Source organism: Bacillus rossius (genome assembly GCF_032445375.1).
Source record: "Bacillus rossius redtenbacheri isolate Brsri chromosome 4 unlocalized genomic scaffold, Brsri_v3 Brsri_v3_scf4_2, whole genome shotgun sequence".
Taxonomy (NCBI): Eukaryota; Metazoa; Arthropoda; class Insecta; order Phasmatodea; family Bacillidae; genus Bacillus; species Bacillus rossius.
In genome coordinates this window covers 9,087,908-9,110,105 of record NW_026962011.1, presented here as the reverse complement: position 1 = coordinate 9,110,105, position 22,198 = coordinate 9,087,908, and the positions used below count along the sequence as shown (strand labels likewise).

At 36.5% G+C, this 22,198-nt stretch overlaps 1 protein-coding gene and 1 long non-coding RNA gene across 7 annotated transcripts in view; one reads left to right on the top strand and one right to left on the bottom strand.

Annotated features, from left to right (window-relative positions):
• LOC134542193 (diacylglycerol kinase eta) overlaps positions 1 to 13,787 on the top strand; it is a 339,692-nt gene extending 325,905 nt beyond the window's left edge. For 5 of the 6 annotated variants that reach the window (XM_063386253.1, XM_063386254.1, XM_063386252.1 and 2 more), the window contains one exon: positions 1,133 to 13,787. In XM_063386253.1, the coding sequence (XP_063242323.1) occupies positions 1,133 to 1,423 (291 nt within the window). In that variant the 3' untranslated portion in view covers positions 1,424 to 13,787. The remainder of the gene's footprint in view (positions 1 to 1,132) is intronic. The other variant, XM_063386255.1, reaches the window with a different exon arrangement.
• A 556-nt stretch (positions 13,788 to 14,343) lies between these two features.
• Positions 14,344 to 21,939, bottom strand: LOC134542195 (uncharacterized). Its single transcript, XR_010076753.1, has 3 exons — positions 21,766 to 21,939; positions 16,314 to 16,387; positions 14,344 to 14,721 (listed from the first exon to the last, which is right to left on the bottom strand). It is a non-coding gene; the product is annotated as an uncharacterized LOC134542195 (long non-coding RNA).
• Positions 21,940 to 22,198: the final 259 nt, after the last annotated feature.

Sequence of the window (22,198 nt, the reverse complement as noted above, 5' to 3'; positions counted from 1 at the left end):
TTCGTATGTATAATTAAATTATTTTTATGTATGTTTGTCACTTACGACTAATCAACACTTAAGTTAAAACACAAACCATACACCATCTTTGCCACAGATTTTTTCCTCTCACATTCAAAAGATTTATGGTTGACTAATAAGGTGAAAACCAAACAGTCTGCACTCTCTTGCATTTTATTTAGCTGTAGCGTGAGTGTGAACTAAACCACAACAGTACTACAGGTACTTGGCTTTTCCTTAATGTTTCTCTTGACCCACGTGGTGATTTTCTAGTTAGCGTTCACTACAATAGTGTTCGTAATGAGCGTGCTGTAAAATTCTAACGTTGCGACTTTTCCATACATAAAATAATAACTTTCCGAAAAAGTTTCATTAAAGACTTTCCTTTATTTACCCTGAAAACAGTGTTTCTAAATTCCTACTGGTTTCTGAGAAATAAAAGTTCATAGACTCTTACATTAGGTAGCCTGTGCAGTGACACAGCTGCCGCCATTGTGTTTTAGCATAGCAACTTGGTCCTGTGGCACTCTATATATAAGTAAAGTAGGTGTATATTTTTTATGGTATATAAAAGTCAATTAAAAAGTATATTGCGTTTCAAGTACAGCCGCGGGCCACCAGGGCACGTGAGTGTCTTTGACAGGGATATTTTTCAACAGTATGGAGGTGTGAAACATTGATGTGTTATGTGCGATAGCATGTAACCTGATGTAAAAGAGGAATTGTCATTACGTGTATTAAATGCGATAATTCCTTTTTTTACGTCAGGTTACGTCTTTCGCACGTAACAAGTCGGTGCTCCACACCTCCGTACTGCTAAAAGAAATCCCTGTCAAGGGTTGGCTCTTAGGTTCGACGCACAGAAGGGACTCGTGTACCCTGGCGGCCCGCTGCTATATTTGAAACAGTTGTTGCAACATTCTTGAAAACATAATTACACTACGTATCTATTTTCAATACTGTAGTTATTTTCAGTTGTATGAGCATTTTATTTTCTTGTGTCCTTGATGCACAAAACTTTAATTAACAGACTTTTATTAGGCTGCGTGTTTGAATAAACATTTGTTTTCATTTGCATGGTTTATAAAGTGTAAGCTAATGAAGATGATGTGAATGAGGCCGGCTTGCGCAGGGCTGCGGCGAGCGCAAGGGACGGTCGCGCGGACTGTTCTGGCAGCGGTTCCGGCGAGGGGGCAGCGGCAGTGGCAGAGCGGCACGTGACGTGGCCGCCTGGGGCACGGCCGAGGTGGCCGCCTGGCTCGACACGCTGCAGCTGCCCGAGTACGCGGAGAGCTTCGTGCGCCACGACATACGTGGCCGAGAGCTGCTCACCCTGGGGCGGCGCGACCTCAAGGAGCTGGGGGTCACCAAGGTGGGCCACGTCAAGCGCATCCTGCAGGCCGTGCGAGACCTCACCATGTGATCCAAGAGCGTGTAAGTGGCCCCCTCCCCTGCCCGAGTTGCGTCCGCCACGTGCCGTCTTCTTCCCGAGGTGCTTTGTACAGTTCCTGAACCGGAGTAAAGCTGCTGCCTTTGTTTTTTCTTGTTTGTTGAAGTACGTAGTTCCTTAGCTCCTTTCGACTTATCTTGCCACTGGCGATTCTGACTTCCCGTTGACTCTTCAACATTGATGTCGTCTGTGTGTTGAATCTGTATTGTCTACACGTTTAAAAACTTAAAGTAATTGGAAACCTGGAACTATTTTCGTAAGCAATTTTTTTATGTGCACTTGAGCCTGTGCCCAGTTACAAAGTGCACTCACATGTTCGTGGACCAAACATTTTTTTGAGAAATGATTCAAAATGGAGGGAAATATTTTATTCTGTCTTCTCTTTGTCTCGATATTTTTGCTCAATTGTTCTCTGAGCTGAAATATTATACCTTTTGACATGTCTCAACTGATGTGCCACATTGTGTTGTTATGTGTTCTTAAGCATGTGGTGGATGCTAACTGACATTATCATTATGTACTGGGGCCACTTACAAGAACATAACTACCGATATCTTAGATTATCATCTTTGTACAGTACCTGTGACATTAATATTGATTCGAAAGACGTCCTGCTGCGTTCTGACATCATGTAAGTGATTGCTGAATCAACGAGATTCAGCTACTTTTTTTGTTAAGTCTTTGTTTTTAGATTCTACTCACAAATTGTACTTGTATTTTATTTAATGTTTTTTCAGTATAAAGTAGTTTATCATGACATTAGGATTTAGAATATAAGCATGCAACCATAAGGCGTATACATTTTTGTATTAGTGTGTGTAATGACAATCTAGGTACAAACTTTCTTCTGAAGATTATAAAAATGTTATGATTGTAATATAGTCATAGGATAAGAGTGATTTGAACCTAAAATAGGGAGATTTTTGTAGTTTTTTAGCTTCCTCGTGACATTGCTGTTGCAGAAATCGAAATCAAACTCAGTGGTATGGTTTTTGTGAAATAAGAAGCCCATTGGATGTGTTTGTTTAGTTTTTATGCCTATTTGCATTGTAAACATTACTTTGATTTAATTTCTAAACAATGCAAAGTTTGTAAAATTATGCATTTGGAACTGCAAACATTTAGTAGTAAACTTTCCTTTATTGTGCAAGAAGCAGCCACTACCTCTTTCTTAGCGCTATCTTGTTTCAGCTAGAAAATGTAATATTTCCTTGCACATGTAGTACTGATAGTTTATGTTACATTGTCTTCACGTTTCTTGTTGCCTATACTTTAAATTGTAGAAATAATGCACTGTGAATCTGGCAAGTAGTAATGAGGCAGTAATAGAGAAGTGATTTAATTTGTTTGGTGTTTATAATATAATGAAATACTCATTTATCACCTTGCATTCTTGTTTGGTTTTGCAGATGTCTTTCCTTTCAATTAAAGTCATTTGGAAGATACAAAGCCAGTGATGTAGTAAAAAATATACTAAAGTAAATTATTTTCCTAAATTGTTATGGTAATATTACATAATAGTAGCATCTTATGCATTGAACTGAATGACACTTGAGAAAAATTGCATTCTCTTCATGCAAACAACATAGGTAATTGCAGTCCATATTTAATTTTAATTTTCAATATCGATACCTAAAATTTAAGTAGCATTGTTTGATAAGAACAGTCTGCAATAGTGTGCAAATTTTTTCATGATATTTAATCATATAATTAGAGGAAAGTATATAAGACTAGTAAAATACTTTAATTTCTTTTGATAGACATCTTCTGCAAGAGAATTTAATTACGTATGAGGTGATGTGACAAGGCCAATCTTAGCCTTTAACATCCAGCTGTCTTTTTATTTTATGCAACCTAAGTACCACTGTATACTTTATACATTATACTGCTTTGCATTCTCCACTAATGTATTTAAATGCTTGCAAAAAGTTTGTAGAACTTTTAGAAGGTCTTTTGAGATAATTTATATCATCACTGCATGTGAAGCCTATGAAAATATTTAAAAATTTTAAGTGGCAAGAACACTAATAAACAAAGCTTTGAACCTCATATTTGTTAGCATAGCATTATAGTTTTTGGCATCAGTGCTTTTTTAAAATGTTTGAAGGTGATGTAGTTTGTTCACTTAAAAAAAATAATAATTTAACAGTATTAATGTGTATGATATCCTAGTCCTAATATTTTGCGGCTACTTTTTGGCCATTCTGTGCGTTCCTGTGTTGACATTTAATGGGGTGATGTGGGGGAAGATAAACATTTTTGGAAGATTTTCCAACTTTTTTATGTATTCACTAAGTGAAGCTTTATTTAATTTGGTTTGTCAGTTTCTGACAGGTTTGAATACAGATATAATTAGGACAGAATGTATTTCCTTATTTCCATTCCATTATTGCTATGTGCTTTTTGTATTGATAATGTTACTTTTGTATACGTAAAATTAATGTTGTAATAATTGTGTTCAAATTGTTTTTGAGAATTGTGTATTTCAAGACTTTTTCAATGCCAGATGATACAAAATTGTGCAAACCCAGCTGCTTTTGACCAAATTCTGACATCTGAGTGGGCTTGTTCCCTATTCTAACAAACGTAGACAGATTGTTTTAATAAAGATGATGTGTCTTGATTGAACTTTGGCCGCAATAATTTGCGAGTAAAGTTAGGTGTTTAAGTGGATATTAAAGTGTTGCAGCAGTGCCCACAATTCTTCGATTTTTCCCTTTACATATCAGTTGCCACGGTATAAATTTTTTTGTCAAATATTCTATACAATATGATAACTTTTGAAAATAAAATATGAGTTTATTCTTTGGTAGTTTTTTCTCATGAGATTTTAGTTGTTATAATTGTGCTAAAATCCATAAATTTTTAATTTCCAATGCTGTACTTCTTGAATTTAGCATAATACCTATTTTTAATTCAATTTAATACTCTTACAGTATGTATGTGTATATTCCTTTTCCTTTCAGAATTTTTAAAATCTCTTGAAAGTTGAAATGAGCTTTTCATGATAACCAGTAAAGTATAATGAAACAAGAATGCAATATATCGGACAAGAATGCAATATATCAGAAACTGCATAGTTTATACCAAAATAAGTAATGTATTGAAATTGTAAAAACCAAATCAAAGTAATTTAATGACCTTTTTTGTATAAAATACTTAGGCTGTTGTAAGTTATATTAATCTTTTGTCAATATCATCTTACTTGAGGGGTAAGCTATAAAAAAAAAGTATTTGAATAAAGTATTTCTGTTTATGGTGGATATTACCCTTTTGGCCACTTATTACTTATAAGTTAAGATGTTATCACCATTTAAACCATTTAAGGCATACTTTCACCTATTTAGTGCTTGATGGTAGTCTATTTCTCTGTATATAAGTACTACCAAACCTTTTAACACTGTTTAATTAATAAGTCATAAAAGCAAAATGTCTGTGGTTTGGCACCATTTTTTTCTTGCTGTGTGTTGCACAAGTCAAAAAAAAAAAATATTATGAACATCTACAAAACATATATTTAAGTAACATATTTAATTGTAACCACTGTACTCAGTGTATTATGTGTGGTTGAATTTGTAGTAACAATTCGCGGGTGCGCGGGAAAAAGGGGATATGTCAAAATTACTTAAATTAAGATATTAAACATTTAAAGTTCTTCCAAGTATGCAAGATCAGTAATCCAAAAGTTCAGTGCCATAGAATAACACACAAGGGTGCTAGACTTAACCCATTTGGACCAATTTGTTGAGCTTGTTCTCCTTTATTTCATACCATAAAATTTTTTTGCCAATATTTGACTTATCCCCTTATTCCCGCGCACCCGCGAATTTGCACAAAAGACAAAAAACCTTTTAGATATTTGTTATTTATTACATTTGTATTTTTGTACATATGATTAAATTAATGTTTTCTTTCATCTTGTATATTTAACTAGTTTTAAAAGGTTTAATTTATTACATATGATTTAAGCTTTGCTACACTAACTGCGAAACAGTATTATTTTGGTTTCCTTTTAGCATGACATTTTGCAAACATTTTCACCTTTGAAATGAAAGAGATGTACCGTATTTACCCGAAAATAATGCAACTCTGAATATAATGCACCCCCAAACTTTTTATTCTGAGTTCATAAAAAAATATTTTATGGAAAGAAGATCGCAATTCAGTTACATAGAACTCGAAAATTATTTAAATTATTAAATTTAGTCCATATTTATTAGAGCCTTTCTGGTGCCACTCCAGTCAGGAGAGTGATTTGCGTGATCTCATTTGAAACACCATGCCAAAATTTTAAAAAAAGAGGGAAAAAACAAGAAGAAAAAGTGTTTTGTGACTGTAATTCAAAATCGGAAGCTGTTCAGAAAGTAAGAAGAGTGTGGTGATTTGTGGTGGTCACCTGGAAGGAGGAAATAGGAGAGGGAGTTCTTCCCAGCAACCACAGTGAAGAGAAGCAGAAGGAACCAGTGACAAACTCCATTTGCATCCTCTCCTTCATCCTGCATCTCTCATCCATCACGCCTGTGCAGGGCTTTAGGAAGCCCCGGACTTCAGTGGTATTAGAGATGCAGTTTACAGACAGAGCGTGTAGTTTATAAATTAAGTGGTGGTTCAGGAGGCGGTAATTGACAGGGGTCTACAGTGATGCAAGTGACACATTTAAGAAGCACAGCATGCACTTTTTAAACTAAGCCATTTCCAATGCAAGATACAAATTTGCAAATATAATGCGACTCCCACCCTTAGTTTCTACAGATTTGGTACAAATCATAGCATTGTTTTCAGGTAAATACAGTAGTTTTGGTTGTATATGGGTAACAGTGGATAGTTAGTTTTATGTTATACGTATATAGTTAGGAAGCTACAATATTAAAATTAAAATTAATGAAGCACTTAAAAGTGTAATATGTACTTTTATGAATCATCATAATTCTAATTCTTAAAACATATTTACCCACAACCTATGTTCTAAAATGCACTAAAATTTACATGAATAAATATTTTATTTTTCTTAATATTTATTAACAGTTTACAGATATAGTAGTTAATATTAAATGGTCCCTTTCATTACCACCGCAATTAAAAGAGTAAATTTTTAAATATTTAAGCTAAATATTTATTTATTAATTAATTTATTTTGAATTAGATGTCAGCATTTCATAATTAAGATCTTCCATACTTCAGGAGGAAAATGAACCACATTTTAGTGTAAAATATTAATTGATATTACAAACTCTTTTCTAAACATGACTAGAACAAAGACAGAATTTTTGATAAATTGTTCATGCCTATTGGCCGTTGAGCATTCTCACAAATGCTAGCTTCAGCAGGTTGTCTGCTTTGTAATTTGTGTAGGGTTGCATAGTTATTGTGCTTTAGGCATTCACTATTATTTAGTTTTACAAGCATACCTATATAAGCAGTTTAATCATATATTTATTTATTTATAAAAGTTTCTTGGTATTTTCCATTGTCTCCCATAATGTGTATAGAAAAGATTTTCAGTGTTAGGAGAAAATTAATATATATATTTTATTTCAATATACATAAATTACATTTAGTTAATTAATTAATTTAGAATTCACTGGTTGCTGGAATGGTTTGATGCATGTTATCATGACATCCTATCTCAAAACTTCTTTAAGAATATTGAAAAAGATTAGAAATATGAACACATATTTTATAGTTTGAATTTTCAGTGAAAACAGAGTTTCTGCCTATTTTAACATTTGTTGTTGATTTATATTATCGTATCAGTGCAAATTTGAATGAAGGCTTGAATATAGGCATATGACAGGTTTTGATTCTTGGTAATATGACTAAGGACTAGGGCTTTGAGCATTTAAACCATGGAGAGTGATTTGCAGCTTGTTTTAGTTTATGCCAGTTCTTGCTGGTTGTTTCTAGTGGTTTTGTGTTGGCAGCAGTTCTCACGCCCTGCCTTCTCATTCCACATCAACAAATTCATTAATCCAAAAGAAAAATGATTGAACAGTCTAAACCATAACCCAACATTTAGTTACCTAAATATTTTGTAGCAATCACATGAAATTGTGTAGCAATAACAATTAATAAAACTGTCAGCCTGCAGAAATCTTAAGTAATTTGAGTTAAGAGACATTGATAAAATACTGTAATATGAGTTGTGGAAATTTATGTTACAAACTAGCTGCCCGACCCGGCTTCGCACGGCTATACTAATGGAAAAAATTAAGCCACATCTCCTATTTATAGTAATGGTAAATTGAAAAAAATTCAGTGAAAATTTATTACAATGCTGTATAATGTACCGGAGAGAAAATGAATAGCACCAATGGTTTCCCGACTCGTGCACGCAACGTACAACTGATGTACCCGTACTTCGCTACGGCAGTCTACAGGCAGATCACTCTTGCGCCGCTCATTATACATGCCCCTCCTTGTGGGTACGCCACTGCCGCGCGATGCCCGTTGCCATGGAGACGCAGAAGGCATGAACAATGCAAAATCCTGTTCTCATGCAGACAAAGTACCCACTGTTGCCTGGTTTTAACCACCCATGGGATCTAATTTTCGGAAAATGTCATCCTGCGTAACATAAGGTACATTACTGTGAAGTTTCAAGTCTGTAAAATATATATACTTGAAAAAAAGGGCAATTTTTGATATTTAAAGTACCCGCCAAAATTTCAACGGTGATGAGGACTGCACTAACAATGACATAGTCGTTGCCATAGAGACGAATGAAGCATCAACAAAGCAACAGCTGTTGCCATGGTGATTTCCTACCAAAAACTGGAAATTTTGATACATTACGCCCCCGAAACTCCCCTTGTGATCGGATTTCCGCAGAATCCGTTCTTAGTGAGCGTCTACATCACAAAATGAGTAACTATGCTAAATTTCAAGTCAATCGGGTGTATAGTTTTAGCGATCTTGTGATGAGTGAGTCAGTGAGTGGTGTTTTATCCCCTTGGAGGTAGAATTAATCAAAATCCTTTCTTAGCGGATGCCTACGTCATAACATCTACCTGCATGCCAAATTTCATCCCGATCCGTCTAATGGTTTGGGTTGTGCATTGATAGATCACTATGTCAGTCAGTCACCTTTGAGTTATATATATTTAGATGTGAACTTTGTTTTGTGCATTCAGTAAGTGCATAAGAGTTGATTTAGAGGCTTCTGGATTTAAAAGGCTTGGGTTTTATGGAATGAAACTTATTTCTACAAAGTTACAATTTGTGGTGGTATGAATTTTTCTCCAGTATTTTTTTTTAAACCAATACTTATTTTCATGAATCAATTTAGTGTCAGTAATTACATGCAAATTTTTCCTTATAATTTTTCCCATGAGTATTTAACTACTTAGACTATTTTACTGAAAGAAAGTATAAGTTAATGATTGTGTCTTCTAACTGGTATTAAGTAGTCTAGAGTATATGCCATATTGTATTGTTTGATTTGCTGACATTTACAAAATTCTACTTTATACTTTATAGATTATAGTTATCACATTGTATTCTTTGGCATAATTCACACCCCAACTAAACATTGTATTCTTCCCCAAACACAAAACAGTTGCAGCTTCCTAGAATTACTAAATACATTATGTATGGAAATTTATAGTTAGTTATCTGTAAGTTATTTTAGAATAAATTTTGTGTGGTATGTGTAATCTGAGAGGCACCATTATCGGTGATAAATATAGTGTTTCTCTCGAAAGAATGAGAAAACCGCATAAGACACACTACTTTTTATCAGAGTTGCAAAAAGTTCTCATTATTTTCAATCTCATCTTTGAAATAGTGATATTAAATTTTCTTGTAGTAGTGCTAAGTGGTGTGTGTTGCATATTTTAGTGGCTGGAAGTGTCTCTTGTGTCCAATGTGAATTTTGTAATGGTCTCTGTGTAAAAAAAAAACCCGCTGCACTTGTTTATTTAGAGTATGTACTACATGCCAGTTTAAATTGCTGAAGGTTGTTGTTATCTTTCATGAAACTCTTGCAACGAGTAAACTAATGAAGTAAGGTTATGTATATTCTAAACACTAAAAAAAGCAATGTGTGGTGACGTCTTTAGCAATATGGAACTAGATAGGGACCTTAATATCTCTTGAGAACTGTGTTAAAGTTAAATTGAAAACTTTTCGAAAAGTGAATTTATACTTGTGCCTACATGAACATGTTTTTTTTTTTTGTGTGTGTGTTTTTTTGGAAGGAAGCTCTTTTGATGGAGTCTTAAAAAGGTTGAGAGTTTGATAGAAACTCTGTCTCAACAAATGAATTGTTCATTGTTACCACATTCTTTCATTCGGCTCCTTGTGAGCTCGGAAAGTTTTTCACTCTCTTACGCTTTGTACAGAATAAGGTTTACTGTTGTCACAGATTTAATCTTTTTACATTGTTACTTAATGTTGAAATGTTAAGAATGTGTGTTGTACTTTTTTGCTGTATGTTGAACTTACTCAGTGATAAGTGGACTCTCTTCACTCCTTCTTGCCTTGTAGCCTAGTCTACCATCATTAATAAATTCCTTTTGTGCAGTAGTCAAATAATACATACGTAACTACAAAAAAATTATTGTATCTGAAGCACATGTACCTATGTAATTGTAGCAAGCAATGGATTTTTCGCTTCAAGTACTGACTAGCAACTAGTACTGAAAATAATAAACCAATTATAATGATTTTATTGCATCACACTCACTGAACTGATTTATCACGTTGCAATTACTCTTTATCTTAAATATTTTGTTGTGCATGTTTTATAATTTTTAATGCACTTTGGAACATCCAAGTAAGTTTCATCACATTGTGCCTAACCCCTGAACAAAATTGATTAAAAACTGTATGAACATAATTTAAAATAAATTTGTAGGTTATTTAAAAAAAAAATGATTTATTAGTTTATGGGCAGATACGTGGTTGTACTACCATGAAAACTTTGATGTATATAAAAACACCTCACAAAGAAAGTTAGACTGAGGTGTAGTGTATACCGTATCTACCCGCGTGTGGTTCGCAGATTTTATGCCAATTTTTCGTTCAATAAAATGTACTGCATATGTGAATTTTCCATTTAGGGTATAAAAAAATGAACCCTGTTGTGGTTCACTATGTGCTTAATTAACTAGCCTGTGTTTGGTTTTAATAAATATGTCACAAGTAAATATAAATTGTTTAATTAAAATATCTCAGCAGTGTTTGTAAGCATCATGAACTGTGCCGTTAAGCTGTCTGCCGCCTATCGTGTAAGTGACGTGGCTGTCTACCACCGGGCTATGGTGCGTGGCAAGAAGGGGAATCTAAAAAAAAACCAGCCAGGGAGCATGAAAGAGGGGAAGGGAGTATTTGCGTGTGTGTGACCATTTAATTTCCATGAACTGGCATGGTACTCGAACATCATGTTTCTATCTCAAAAGATTTTTGTGTCCAAACATTATTTATGCGTGAGATTTCCTACGCTTTTTACTGCAACATTTCATTCATGACAAAACTGCTGTAAATAGCGTACTTGTTATTATTGAAGAATGGCAGTCTTTTCTCTCTTGCGGAAGGTGACAGGTTAAAAAAAAATACATGGAGGAAAGGGAAACAATTTCCCTTTGTATTTTTTGTTAGATAGTGCCTAGTCGTGGGGGAGGGCCATAACGGATGAAGAGGAAAAAGGAACCCCAACCAGTGTTTCTTACGCTGCAATAAGCTGAGACACGGACCATAAAGACTTACCTTGTATTCTACTGGAGACAGATTTATGGCACAACTCATATTCGAGGATGACTCTAACCGTGAAAAAATTAAGATTTTTTGGCCCAAAATTAAGAGTGCATTTTCAAGTATCGTACACTCAACATTAAGCTTGGTCGCATAATTATTAGTACATAGTAAGTTTTGTATGATCAGTGGCGGATGTAAGGGGAGGAGGGAATGTGTGATATATATCCTCCATACCACCCTCTTCCCCCCAAAGCTATGACAAAATTTACCAAATATTAGTGAAGACAGTATGTTGTTACTATGTGAGAAGCCACGTTGCCTACGGCTACTACTGTAGCCCCTATGTCAGTGTGTTGGTGTCAGTACTAATGTAAGTTTTTTTAAATATACGTGCTCAAATTTAAAAAAAAAATTCCTGTATCCACCACTGTGTATGAGTATTATGGTAATTTTAACATTAATTTTCCATGTTATATTGCTAGATAGTAAAAAACCATCAAAAAATAGCATATATCTCATTTTTGTTCTGCCTTTAAAAAAAAAAATACAAATTTGTGACAGTTTCTCAACCTAAATTGTTGTCATATTTAATGTAATGGGTGTACGCTTATATCCACAAGGCAACTCAGTACTTGAAGTGAAAGATTACATACTCATACTTAAACAATGTAAATTAAGTTATGTGTACCAAACAATCAAAGATTAATTAACTATGGTAATATATAACAAATTACTTCGCTTCTTTTTTGTTTAGCTCACCACACTCGTTTACACAACATCAACTTGCCACATCAAAATGTCAAGTAGAACACAGTTACAGTAGTTGTAAGTTCATTGTTTAATTGGTGTTCTCTGTTCTCCATGCTATGAAAAAAATCATATTTTACATTTCAGTAAAATTTCTTCTTTAAAGCACTTTCTGGGTAAACTTAAATGCTACATTACTTATAACCTTTTGAAGTGTGACATTTGCAGGTACAGATAATTAACACAGCCATCAAGGACCCGATGCTGTATAAACCTACAATTTATGACATTAATTTTGTCTAAATTCTTTCATTTTGAAATCAAGTCTTGGGAAAAAATACTGTTATAGATAACCACATCCTTTGAAGTTTGCTTTCTGCTAAAAAAATTTGTTGGGTCTTTCTGTAAGGTGTGGAAAATGTTCCAGTTTTTTGGTTTGGATATTTTTTTTATGAAATTTAAATAAATATAATATTTAATGCCCTTCAAGTTTTAGAGATGGTAGACTGGCATTATAATAAAATCGCTGTTTCATTTTCATTTCTTTAAGTAATTTATCTTCACTATATATTTGAGCATACATATAATTATTAAATTGCATTACATGTCGATCTTAGAGACTTATCATTAGTTTTCAATGTGATGCTATGAAAAATTATTTGTGTTTATACATGCCACAAATATTGCTGACAAAAGCAATATCAGCTGATTAACCACAGTTTATAAACTAATGGGACCATGAGTAATAACTGTAATGTGCTTAGTAAAATTACTGTGGGTGGACTTAAAATTTATGCCAATTTAAATATGAAAATTATTAGGAGACAAAGTGCATTGGCTAGACCATTCTGGAGTCATTTCTGCTTTAGAATAACATGCACTGTTTATGGTAATCACTGTAATTAATACACTTCAACCACTAACAAGGCATGGACTTTCACTGAAGAACAGAGGGCACCAAAGTAAAAGAAATTCTAAAATTTTGAATCTGATGGTTTGTAGTCAGTTTCACAACTAGACCTTGCATGTGAAATGCCTTTCTAACATGACTGCTAGCCATCAAGTTTATTCAACAACTCGCATAAATATGAAAAATTAGTAAATAATTTGTAAATTTAGGCTAAGACCTGAGATGTGAGCAAGTAGATGGAGCATGCTGCATTATTATATGATTGTGCTCTGATGATGACCATACTAAAGTAAACTCAAAATAATCATGTTATTTTGTGTATAATTTTGGTAAATACTATGCTACTCAAGAAGGACATGGCTCGGCACGGAACAACTTAGCATTGCATCTCGAAACTCACACACAGGATCGGAAGGTCCCGCCATATCCACTTCAGCCTCATGCTCACTACATTAAAAAGGTCCACCAGAACCAGTCGGCCGAGCCTGAACTATCTTCTGGCAATGAACCTGGCCAAGTTGAGCTGTGCTGAGCCAACCCGCACCAAGTTTCAGTGGGTTAATTTACTATGTCTTACTTTCTTGTTTATCCTCCCTTCGGAGCGGGGGCCTTGCCATTCCGGGCCGAGCCTTGTCGGGTCGACTGCTTTAATGAAATTAGAGTTCAATGTTTATTGTTCTTTGCAGTAAAAATATCTGTAGCATTGGCAGTTGGACATTGGTGGAAATCAAGTTCAACGTAGCCAGTTGTATCGGACTTGTGATTATTTTAAAAAATTTTACTGTTTTACAGCTTTTATTTCTTCAGTTCTTTTACTAAATTCTGGCTGAGGATTTCGGCAGAATGAATTATGCTACCTTTCTTCATCTGTGTCAATGGTAGTTGAGTAAGGCCATTGCTCTTTCCTTGTTGTCAAAAATAATTATTTATCCTTTATGTCATTCCATGATTATTTTCTGTGTTCAAATTAAACCAAACATATGGTAATGTCATGTCTGTCAGCATTTTCCTCACCTTTTAACATTTAATTTAATCTTTTTTTTTTATTATTTGTTCCATTTAATATGTTCTTGATTACAGCTTTTTTTCAGCTTCTGAGATTTGTGCAGTCTTTCTGTTAAACATTGATTAAAAAAAAATATACAATATTGCACTAAATGTAATTTTAAGAGAAGCGTTGTTTTTATTAAATATGTAAGCATTGAAAACTGCTGTCATCATTCAAGCACAATCATTTTCAAATTGCTTATTAGAAATGACTTTAATCACCTGGCTTGTTTTTAAGTGTCCTTATTTCCTAACAAATTTCAAATGACACTGATGTTATTTTTACCACGTAGAGCTGTATTTTTTTTGAAAATGAAGTCCTAATCATAATTTATTGATGTTGTCTTTTTAATAATTCTTTTGCATTTAGTTTTTAACCTAACACTGACTCAGATAAAAATATTAACATCTTTGTGTGAATGCAATTTTTTATGATAATCATGAAGCCATTGCCTATGTAATTATAAAAGGCGTTCACATCAATAATCTCAAAATGTGTCAAAGTGTGGAGTTCTCATTTTTCCCCGAGGAGCGAGGGTTTGCACCCCAAAATACGAGTAACTTGGCATACAATAGGAATAAACAATAAAATATTTTATCAGTTTGTTAGTTTTCGAAGATTTTTGACCATTTATTTTCTTAAATTTGACATGAAAGTCTATTTAAAGAACACGTTTCCTTGAATTTTGTTAAGCTGTTATACTTTCTTTATGTAATGTTTTCTCAATAAACCAACCCATGCTTATAGATAAGTGGGGGGGGGGGGGGGGGGCTCCAGGGCAGGGCAAGCCGGGCATCCACCCAGGGCTCCATGCCTGGCAGGACCCCGCGCCGGCCTGTTTTCATTTTTATTTCTCTTGTTTGTTCAGTCTCTCTGAAAAATAATTACATTTTGGATAGAAAAAAAGGAATAAATGTTATAAAAATTTAATTTAAAGTGCTGGTCAATACGCATTCTATTTCAATTGAGTTATCATATTTTCATACTAAAAACACTTTCAAAGATTTTACTGCCTCGTAAAATGATGTGACTTCATCGGAATTTTGGAATTTATAAAACTAAACCAAGTATAATTTATTAAGAAAGAATATAAAAACACTAAATCATAAATAGATAAATAAGCAAGAAACCATAGTCTGAATTTAAGTTCCATAATTAGGGACACCTGTATTTCGCGAGTACATTTCGTGTCAAGGTATGTCACAAAACACTGTAGCTTTTTCTTAGAGTAATGGCGAATCGTGTGCGTGCAGCAGTACGGTATCCACATTCCCATTGGCCCCGTCAAGTGCGGGAAAACACCTCTCGCCGACCACAGCCAATAACTACAATAAAAAAACTACGGTGTTTTGCGATGTACCTAGACACGAAATGTATTCGTGAAATACAGGTGTCCCTATCCATAATTGCTTAAAAATGTTGTTTAAAAGAGTTTAGTTTTCACATTTCTGTAGCTATTCTACGTCACCCTCTCCCTCATGGTCCCTGGTAAACCCCTTTTTCAAAATATTAGGGTCTCTCAAACATAGGACCAGGCCCCTGCAAAATCTAGGACCACCACAGCAGATAGGTTATTGTGTTCTGTTCAAACAATTTTGTTACAAAATTTAACAGATCAGCCATGTTGCATTGTTCTTTTCCACTTTGGAGTTGAAAAACTTGTTTCTTGGATACATTTTGAATCACTGTGACTGTTAAAAGTGTTATCTTCTATTGCTTATGAGTTGTTTCATTGCTTGGTCTTAGTCTGACACCAATTGCCACACCTCATATAGAACCCTGGCAGCTGTATCAGAGCACAAACAAATAAACATTCCTCTCTAGAAAAATTGAACAGTAAACTAAGGAAGTATTGCATTCGGTGTTCTCTGGGCAGTGACCCTTTTTCTCCTCTTCCTTTGTAATGATGTGGTCGAGGGTTTCACTTTCAAATGTTAAACAATTAATGGGCACCACAGTGTATAAAGGCACTGACCAGGCAGAAACTCTGTCCTCTGGGCAAGACGTCACCCGTGTGGGAGCGTCATTCGTATTGTAACCTGGCCCGCTGTCAGCGTTGGGTACGCTGTAGATGTAATGAAGTGGACTCTTATTTGAATCCCACGTGCTGGTCTACAGTAACTCGAGCACACATGGGAGAATGCACAAAAAAAAACAATAGTTGCAGTATTGAGATTTAATACACGGCACTGCGCCACATGCATCTCATGCACATAATTAACAAAAGTTATAACTGCAAAAACCCTAATGGCACGACTGGTTTACGTGATATCCAGAGCCACCCCATGGTTGGATACAAGATTTGCATTGGTGACCAAACTCTGGCTAGCGGATTACTATTTAATTAATTAAGTAGTCAGACCCCTGAGGTAAGCTCCAAGAATGAAAAATAATAATTAATTAAAGAAGCCAGGATGACGGATATCAGTTGCAATTCAAAATCCTCAGTGCTGGAAGCGTCTCACCTCTGGTGGCAATGTGAAGTGACCGGGGCGAGCGATGGCCACTGGACAGCGCGTCTGATGCCAAGTTGAAATGGCTGTTAGGTCATTCAAATTCATTCATTAACATTTTAATATTAAAACAGAATTGCATGCCTTAAATTATGACAAGATTATTCCAGTTTCAAAAACATCTAGTCAATTTACATACCTAGTAAGATTAAAGTTCAAAAAATAATTAAATATTAAGAGTGCATTCAGCAATTTTCGGTCCATTGCTGAGTGTTTTAAATAAAATACAATATACATGTCAAATGTTTGCAGGATCCTTAAATAACATGTACATTTATGAGAAAAAAGAAAGATGGTTTTACAATATTAATTATAACTTGTCGTCGTGCAGGCTATTTCCCGGGAAGGGTGCAGCTGCCCGACTGCACGAAGTAGAGGGGGGTTCAGGCCTCGTGGCCTCCGGGGGAAGCTAACCTGGTGCTCGTAATGACATCCAAGTTCAACGAGCGACTGCTGGATTATTGACACACCGACCCTGATACATGGGGCTGACCTCGTCCACGCCTGTGCACGTCCAAGGGGGAAGCCTGGCTCCATGAGCTGTGCCACGCCGATCTGTGCCGCACTGCAAGTCAATGCGCAACTGGCTCTGACACGAAGTCTACTGGCTACACGATGTTCAGGATATACTCCAAGTCTCTGTGGGTGACGAGATGTGTCTCTCGCATCTGACTCGTGACTGTCTGTTAGGGCGCCCGCGCCACGAGGGCCAATCGCGGTTCTCACAACCTATATTTATATACAAAATTAATTACGACAGCCTAGATTTTACTGGCGATGCCACGTAGTTCCGCGCGTGTAGCAAAAAGGCCTATCCTCATCCTGACCAGCAACGCTGAATGACTATGCTTACCCGCACTGGGAACAAACCGCGACCTCTCCACTCCCGTGACCGACCGGGCCCGTGACTCGCTCGCGACTGTCCTGTCAGCGCGCAGCGCTACCCCTCCTGATGCGTCTCCCCCTCCCCTCACCGTCTCCCACGGAGCTCGTGATGTATTGCAGGCGGGGCGGGACCTAAGTCGCCCAGTGCACAATCAAAACAAGACCCTTCAAATAAAAGTAAAAATGCATACAAATTCAGTTTCTTCTGTGATACATAAATTGTCTGCTGAAAAAAAAACACATCATCGCCCTTGTTACTGGGAAGTACTGTCGTACTTGGTACCACTGCGTCTAACTAGCCCATAAACCCCCCCCCCCCCCCACACACACACACACACACACACACACCTTAGCTACACTGCACCACACACGCATAACTGGCAGGAGGGGCGTTGCCTCGTCATAACGGCCTGTAGGGAGCTAGGTAGGCACTTGGTTCGATGTCAAACTTAATAAGGGAACGAGGCACTGACTACTGTACTCTCTTGCATTATTTTGTGGTATTTGTGGCGCACTATTCAAACACATCACATGCACATCGTTGGCAGGAGGTTCAAAATGCCATGAGGATAGGAGAGTGTGAGGGGCAGTAACATATCAGGCACTGTGGAGGTGAAGCCCCGAACAACGTTGGGATTTGTTCCAACTTCTCACAATTGGTAAGTCGTAGATGTCTTACGGTAAGTAGTAGTGGCACATTTCTGACAAACCTCATGAATCTATTGAATTTATTTTAATTATTAAAGAAATATAAAACAGTTTATTACTGGTTCACATCACGTATAAACAATATGTAAAACAAATAAAAATATTGCTTTGTTGATACCCTATGAAAAATTCTGTTAATACTACCTATTTAGTTTCTGTACTTTGTCAAATAATTTTTTATTATTGTAATATAACAATTTAGCACAATAATAAAACTATGTTTTTTATATAGGTATATATTTTGAAACTTAAAGACTATGTTATTTGTAAAAAAAACAGTACATACATGAAATAAAATATCCACTTAAACAATGGTAAATACATGGATGAAAAGAAATTATGCCTGTTGTTGCAATAATCACAATTTCTGCCCTGAGAAAAACATAGTTTTATGCAGGAGGTAACTTAAAATGCACGCATCACTGAATATACAACTTGCAGTCAAATAATAGTACATTCACACACCATGACTGCTTCATCATGGCCAATTGCACTCATGGATAGACCATTGTTCAAGCACAGGTACCATGGTACTCTTATCAACCGTACTTCTCTTCCAACCCCTAGGCCTTGCTCCTGTCCCCTTTCTCACAACGAAGAAACCTTGTGGCTTGCCCGAAGTATCGCTAAGTGTGACAGACTCTTGCGCCGCAGCCAGGGACACATCAGTTACACCAAAAGTACTACGAAAGTCACTATCATATTGTACAAAAAATTATTGTCTAAAAACTTTAAGAGGAAAAGTTCTGAAACTGCAGTATATTTTGAGAAACTTCTATAATTGAAGCTTTACAAAGTTGGAAGTAAAGGTAGGAACATTATTTTTTCTAACATAATGTTTATGATAAAATTACAGAAAAGTTAAAAACATTATTTACTTCATTTTACTAGGAACATGATAATTATGTACAAATATCACACGTTTTGTGACTGAAACCCGGGGTAGGCCTAATGGATACTGGCTTGGATTGGAGCAGTTATTTGTCCAGAGGGGCACCCGGCTAGCTCATTTGTCTACTGATGTGTGGGTCGTTGACGGTACATCTGTTTGATGTCAGCGGTAAATACAATTGTGGGAATCTGAAAATGCAGCAATACATTCACAATGTCACATTGTAGCTTGGGTCTGGTTAACAATGTGTTGTTGAGCGAATATCCTGAGTACATCTTAGCAGACGCATCAAAGACTACCCTTAATTTAGTGGTAGTGCTACTAGGTTTCTGAACACAATGATGAGGGATGAAGTATGACTTGGCAGGAACCTCATGAGAACCAAGTGTCCACTGGCTAGGTAATCATCCATGAAATCCACGTATTGTTTCTTCACTTCCGGTTGTCGATTCAAACGGCACTCTAAGGATTGAAAGCGACGAAGCGCTGAACTGTGCGAATCCCCTAGGTCTAGATCGGCAGTCTTGAAGGGCAATGTGACAACATATCTACCGGTTTCAAGTCGGATGCATGTTTGGCTAAAAAACTAAAAAAGAAGTCAGTAAACAAGCAATAGGCTTAATAAATAATAGAAAATATGGTAGGAAATATCCACTGTGCGCTACATTTTATTTTATACCAACTGTTCAGGTATTTTTTAAATAAGCAAATGCTGTCAAAATGATGTTTGTTGGACATCCGTTGGATACGTGTATCGCGCTGTCACCAGCTGCCTTTGCTCCCAGTCGCTTCACCCTTAGGGATCGTTTATTTATTACGCGAGGCTCCAAAACCGTGGGGGAAGGGGGGGGAGTAAATGGTTGAAAAAACATCGAAATATCACCAGAGGGAAGGGGGGGTTAAATAGTTGCAAAAAAAATAACGTGATTAAAGGATGACCCCTTATACCTCTCCTGACTAATATCTGGCCAGATTATACTGATTCAGGACTAACTGGCTGCGTGCACATCGCACTGTACCATTCTGTTATGGTGAGCTGTTGGCAGCAGTAATTGTTCCACCAAGGTAACAATATAAAATATATGTGTAGAAATTATTAATTTGAGAACATACATAATGAACTTGTAGTTACGTGTTATGAAAGTAAGCAAATGCTTGTGTTGTATGGCTTGGGTCATAGGGCAAACATAATTTTTGTTAAAAATTACCATTGCCCTTTTTACAACCAAGTCATACAACTTCCTCATCTTGCGTATTGACGACTGTACCGCTCATGCCGCATTTTCAGAACGCAATATGCTTGAACAGCAGACCTTTTTTGTTATTTTTTTTTTTGTTAACATATACAGTCACTTGAAGATTTTTAATTTTGCAAAGCCATCAACGCACTTCTCTGCAACAACCCACGCCTCGCCCAGCCTGTGTCATCTGTGCCTTCAGCGTTGTTGGAATATGCAATAGCTAGGGTTGTGCGAACCTGCAATTTTCAAGTTCGAACTGAACTCGAACAATAACAGTGAGTGTGAAAGGCGGCCTAATATCCTCATTCCACGCATGGTCAGGCTGTAACGCACAGCAGAGGCTATAGCATCCGAGACCAGCCGCAGCGCGGGAAGGTAGCGCGGGAGAGGGCGGTCAGACAGTCTGCGACGCTGGGCTGGTGGGGCGGGCCAGTGCGCATTCCACGTTCACATACTGCGGCCGGAGGTTTTTTTCTCTCGTTGCAGTAATAGTCATTAATATTTAATGATATTTTGTTTATTACGACAAAATAAACACAAGTAATACCAAAAATATTTAGTTCGACAAGTGAAAGAAATAAATTGGGGAGGAAGGGCAAAAGGGCCAGCCCCGATTTTACAAAGGCAGCGATTTTACGAATGCCATCCTTGGAACCGTGAGCCAAGGGCGCCAATATCCATGGGCAGGGTAGGGCCGTGGCCCCCCTCCCTCCAGCTTTCAGGAAGAGGGAAAAATGTATGAGTTTTTGAGGATTTTTGGCAAATTGTGAGTAATTTTTGTCACTTTTTGTCAATTTTTGAAGGTCTGCCCCCCCTTACAAACTATCATATAGTTTGGCCCCTCTACAAACTGCCATATGCGCGCCCTTGCCATGAGCATACGTAAAATCATGGTTCTAGTATTGTTGAAACCAGCCTTCCGGTCAAATTGGAAGGGAGGTCCCGTCCCCGACTCATCCTGGGTAACTATCACTACAAAAACAAGGAAAACCCAAAAAAAGGTAATTCGCTCCAAAAAGTCGCACCCGGGCGGTCGAGCTATGAAAGGCATAAAAACTACGAACGTATACAGCAAGACTTTGGCTCATTTCAACAATCAAACAGATTAAGGCTACTCAAAATTTTATTATTAATATCATTTTCAAAAGATCCAAAATACCTATGTAATCAGAAAATACAAATACTATAAAAATACTATATAATAAAAACAATTAATTATAAAAGTTCCAAAAAGAGTCCTACTGGGAGCCGGATTTATTTACGTGCACGATCATGAATATTTGCAGGTCTTGCTTCCAAGAATCAAACAGCTGATAACCGTGACCTTCAGAAAATACGTAGATATAGTTCAGTCAAATGTGCCATGCAAAATATCACTCAATCGCAATGAGGCGGATGCACTAAAAATGTTTTTTAGTTCTGAGGGCAAATCTCGCAGGTGAACATAATTTAAATAAAAAATCTCTTCAGGGCATAGCAGCAATTTCTACACTCCACCTTTATTATAGTCCAGCCAAGGAGCATTGATCCATTTTATAGAACGGTAAGGTCTAATCCATAAGCTTGCACCGTTATACGCAGTTCATATAAAAGTTCGCCTCGCAAAACTATGCTTCTTTTTAATAATAAATCTTGATCCACAACCCGCTACTGCCAAAGCTATGTGTCGCCTCTTTACCTTAGTGTAGATTGCGAATATCTTGCCGCTGAAGACGCCTCTGGGTAAGGCAAGGCACCATCTCAGCAGGCCCCGGCGAGGACTGGCCGGTGCAGAGTCGAAAAGCCGTGTTCCCTGCCTCGCGACACACGTCTGGTCACGGCGACTCCAAAAACCAACAGACCGCCGCGCACAGTTCAGTCCGCCCCCGCCAGCACTCGAGCGCTCATGACGTCATCGATGCATCGAACCCGCGCTCCCAGAAGCTGGCCATGAAAACACAATCGATATATATATAGAATAACAATAAAACTAGAATGACACCAAATCAGAATAAAACTATAAAAGGAAAAAATCACAATAATTAAATAATTGACCAAAATAACATTAAATAAGATTTAACAAAAAGAAATCATTTAAAATGGAAATAATTCGTCAAATCAATAATAACTTA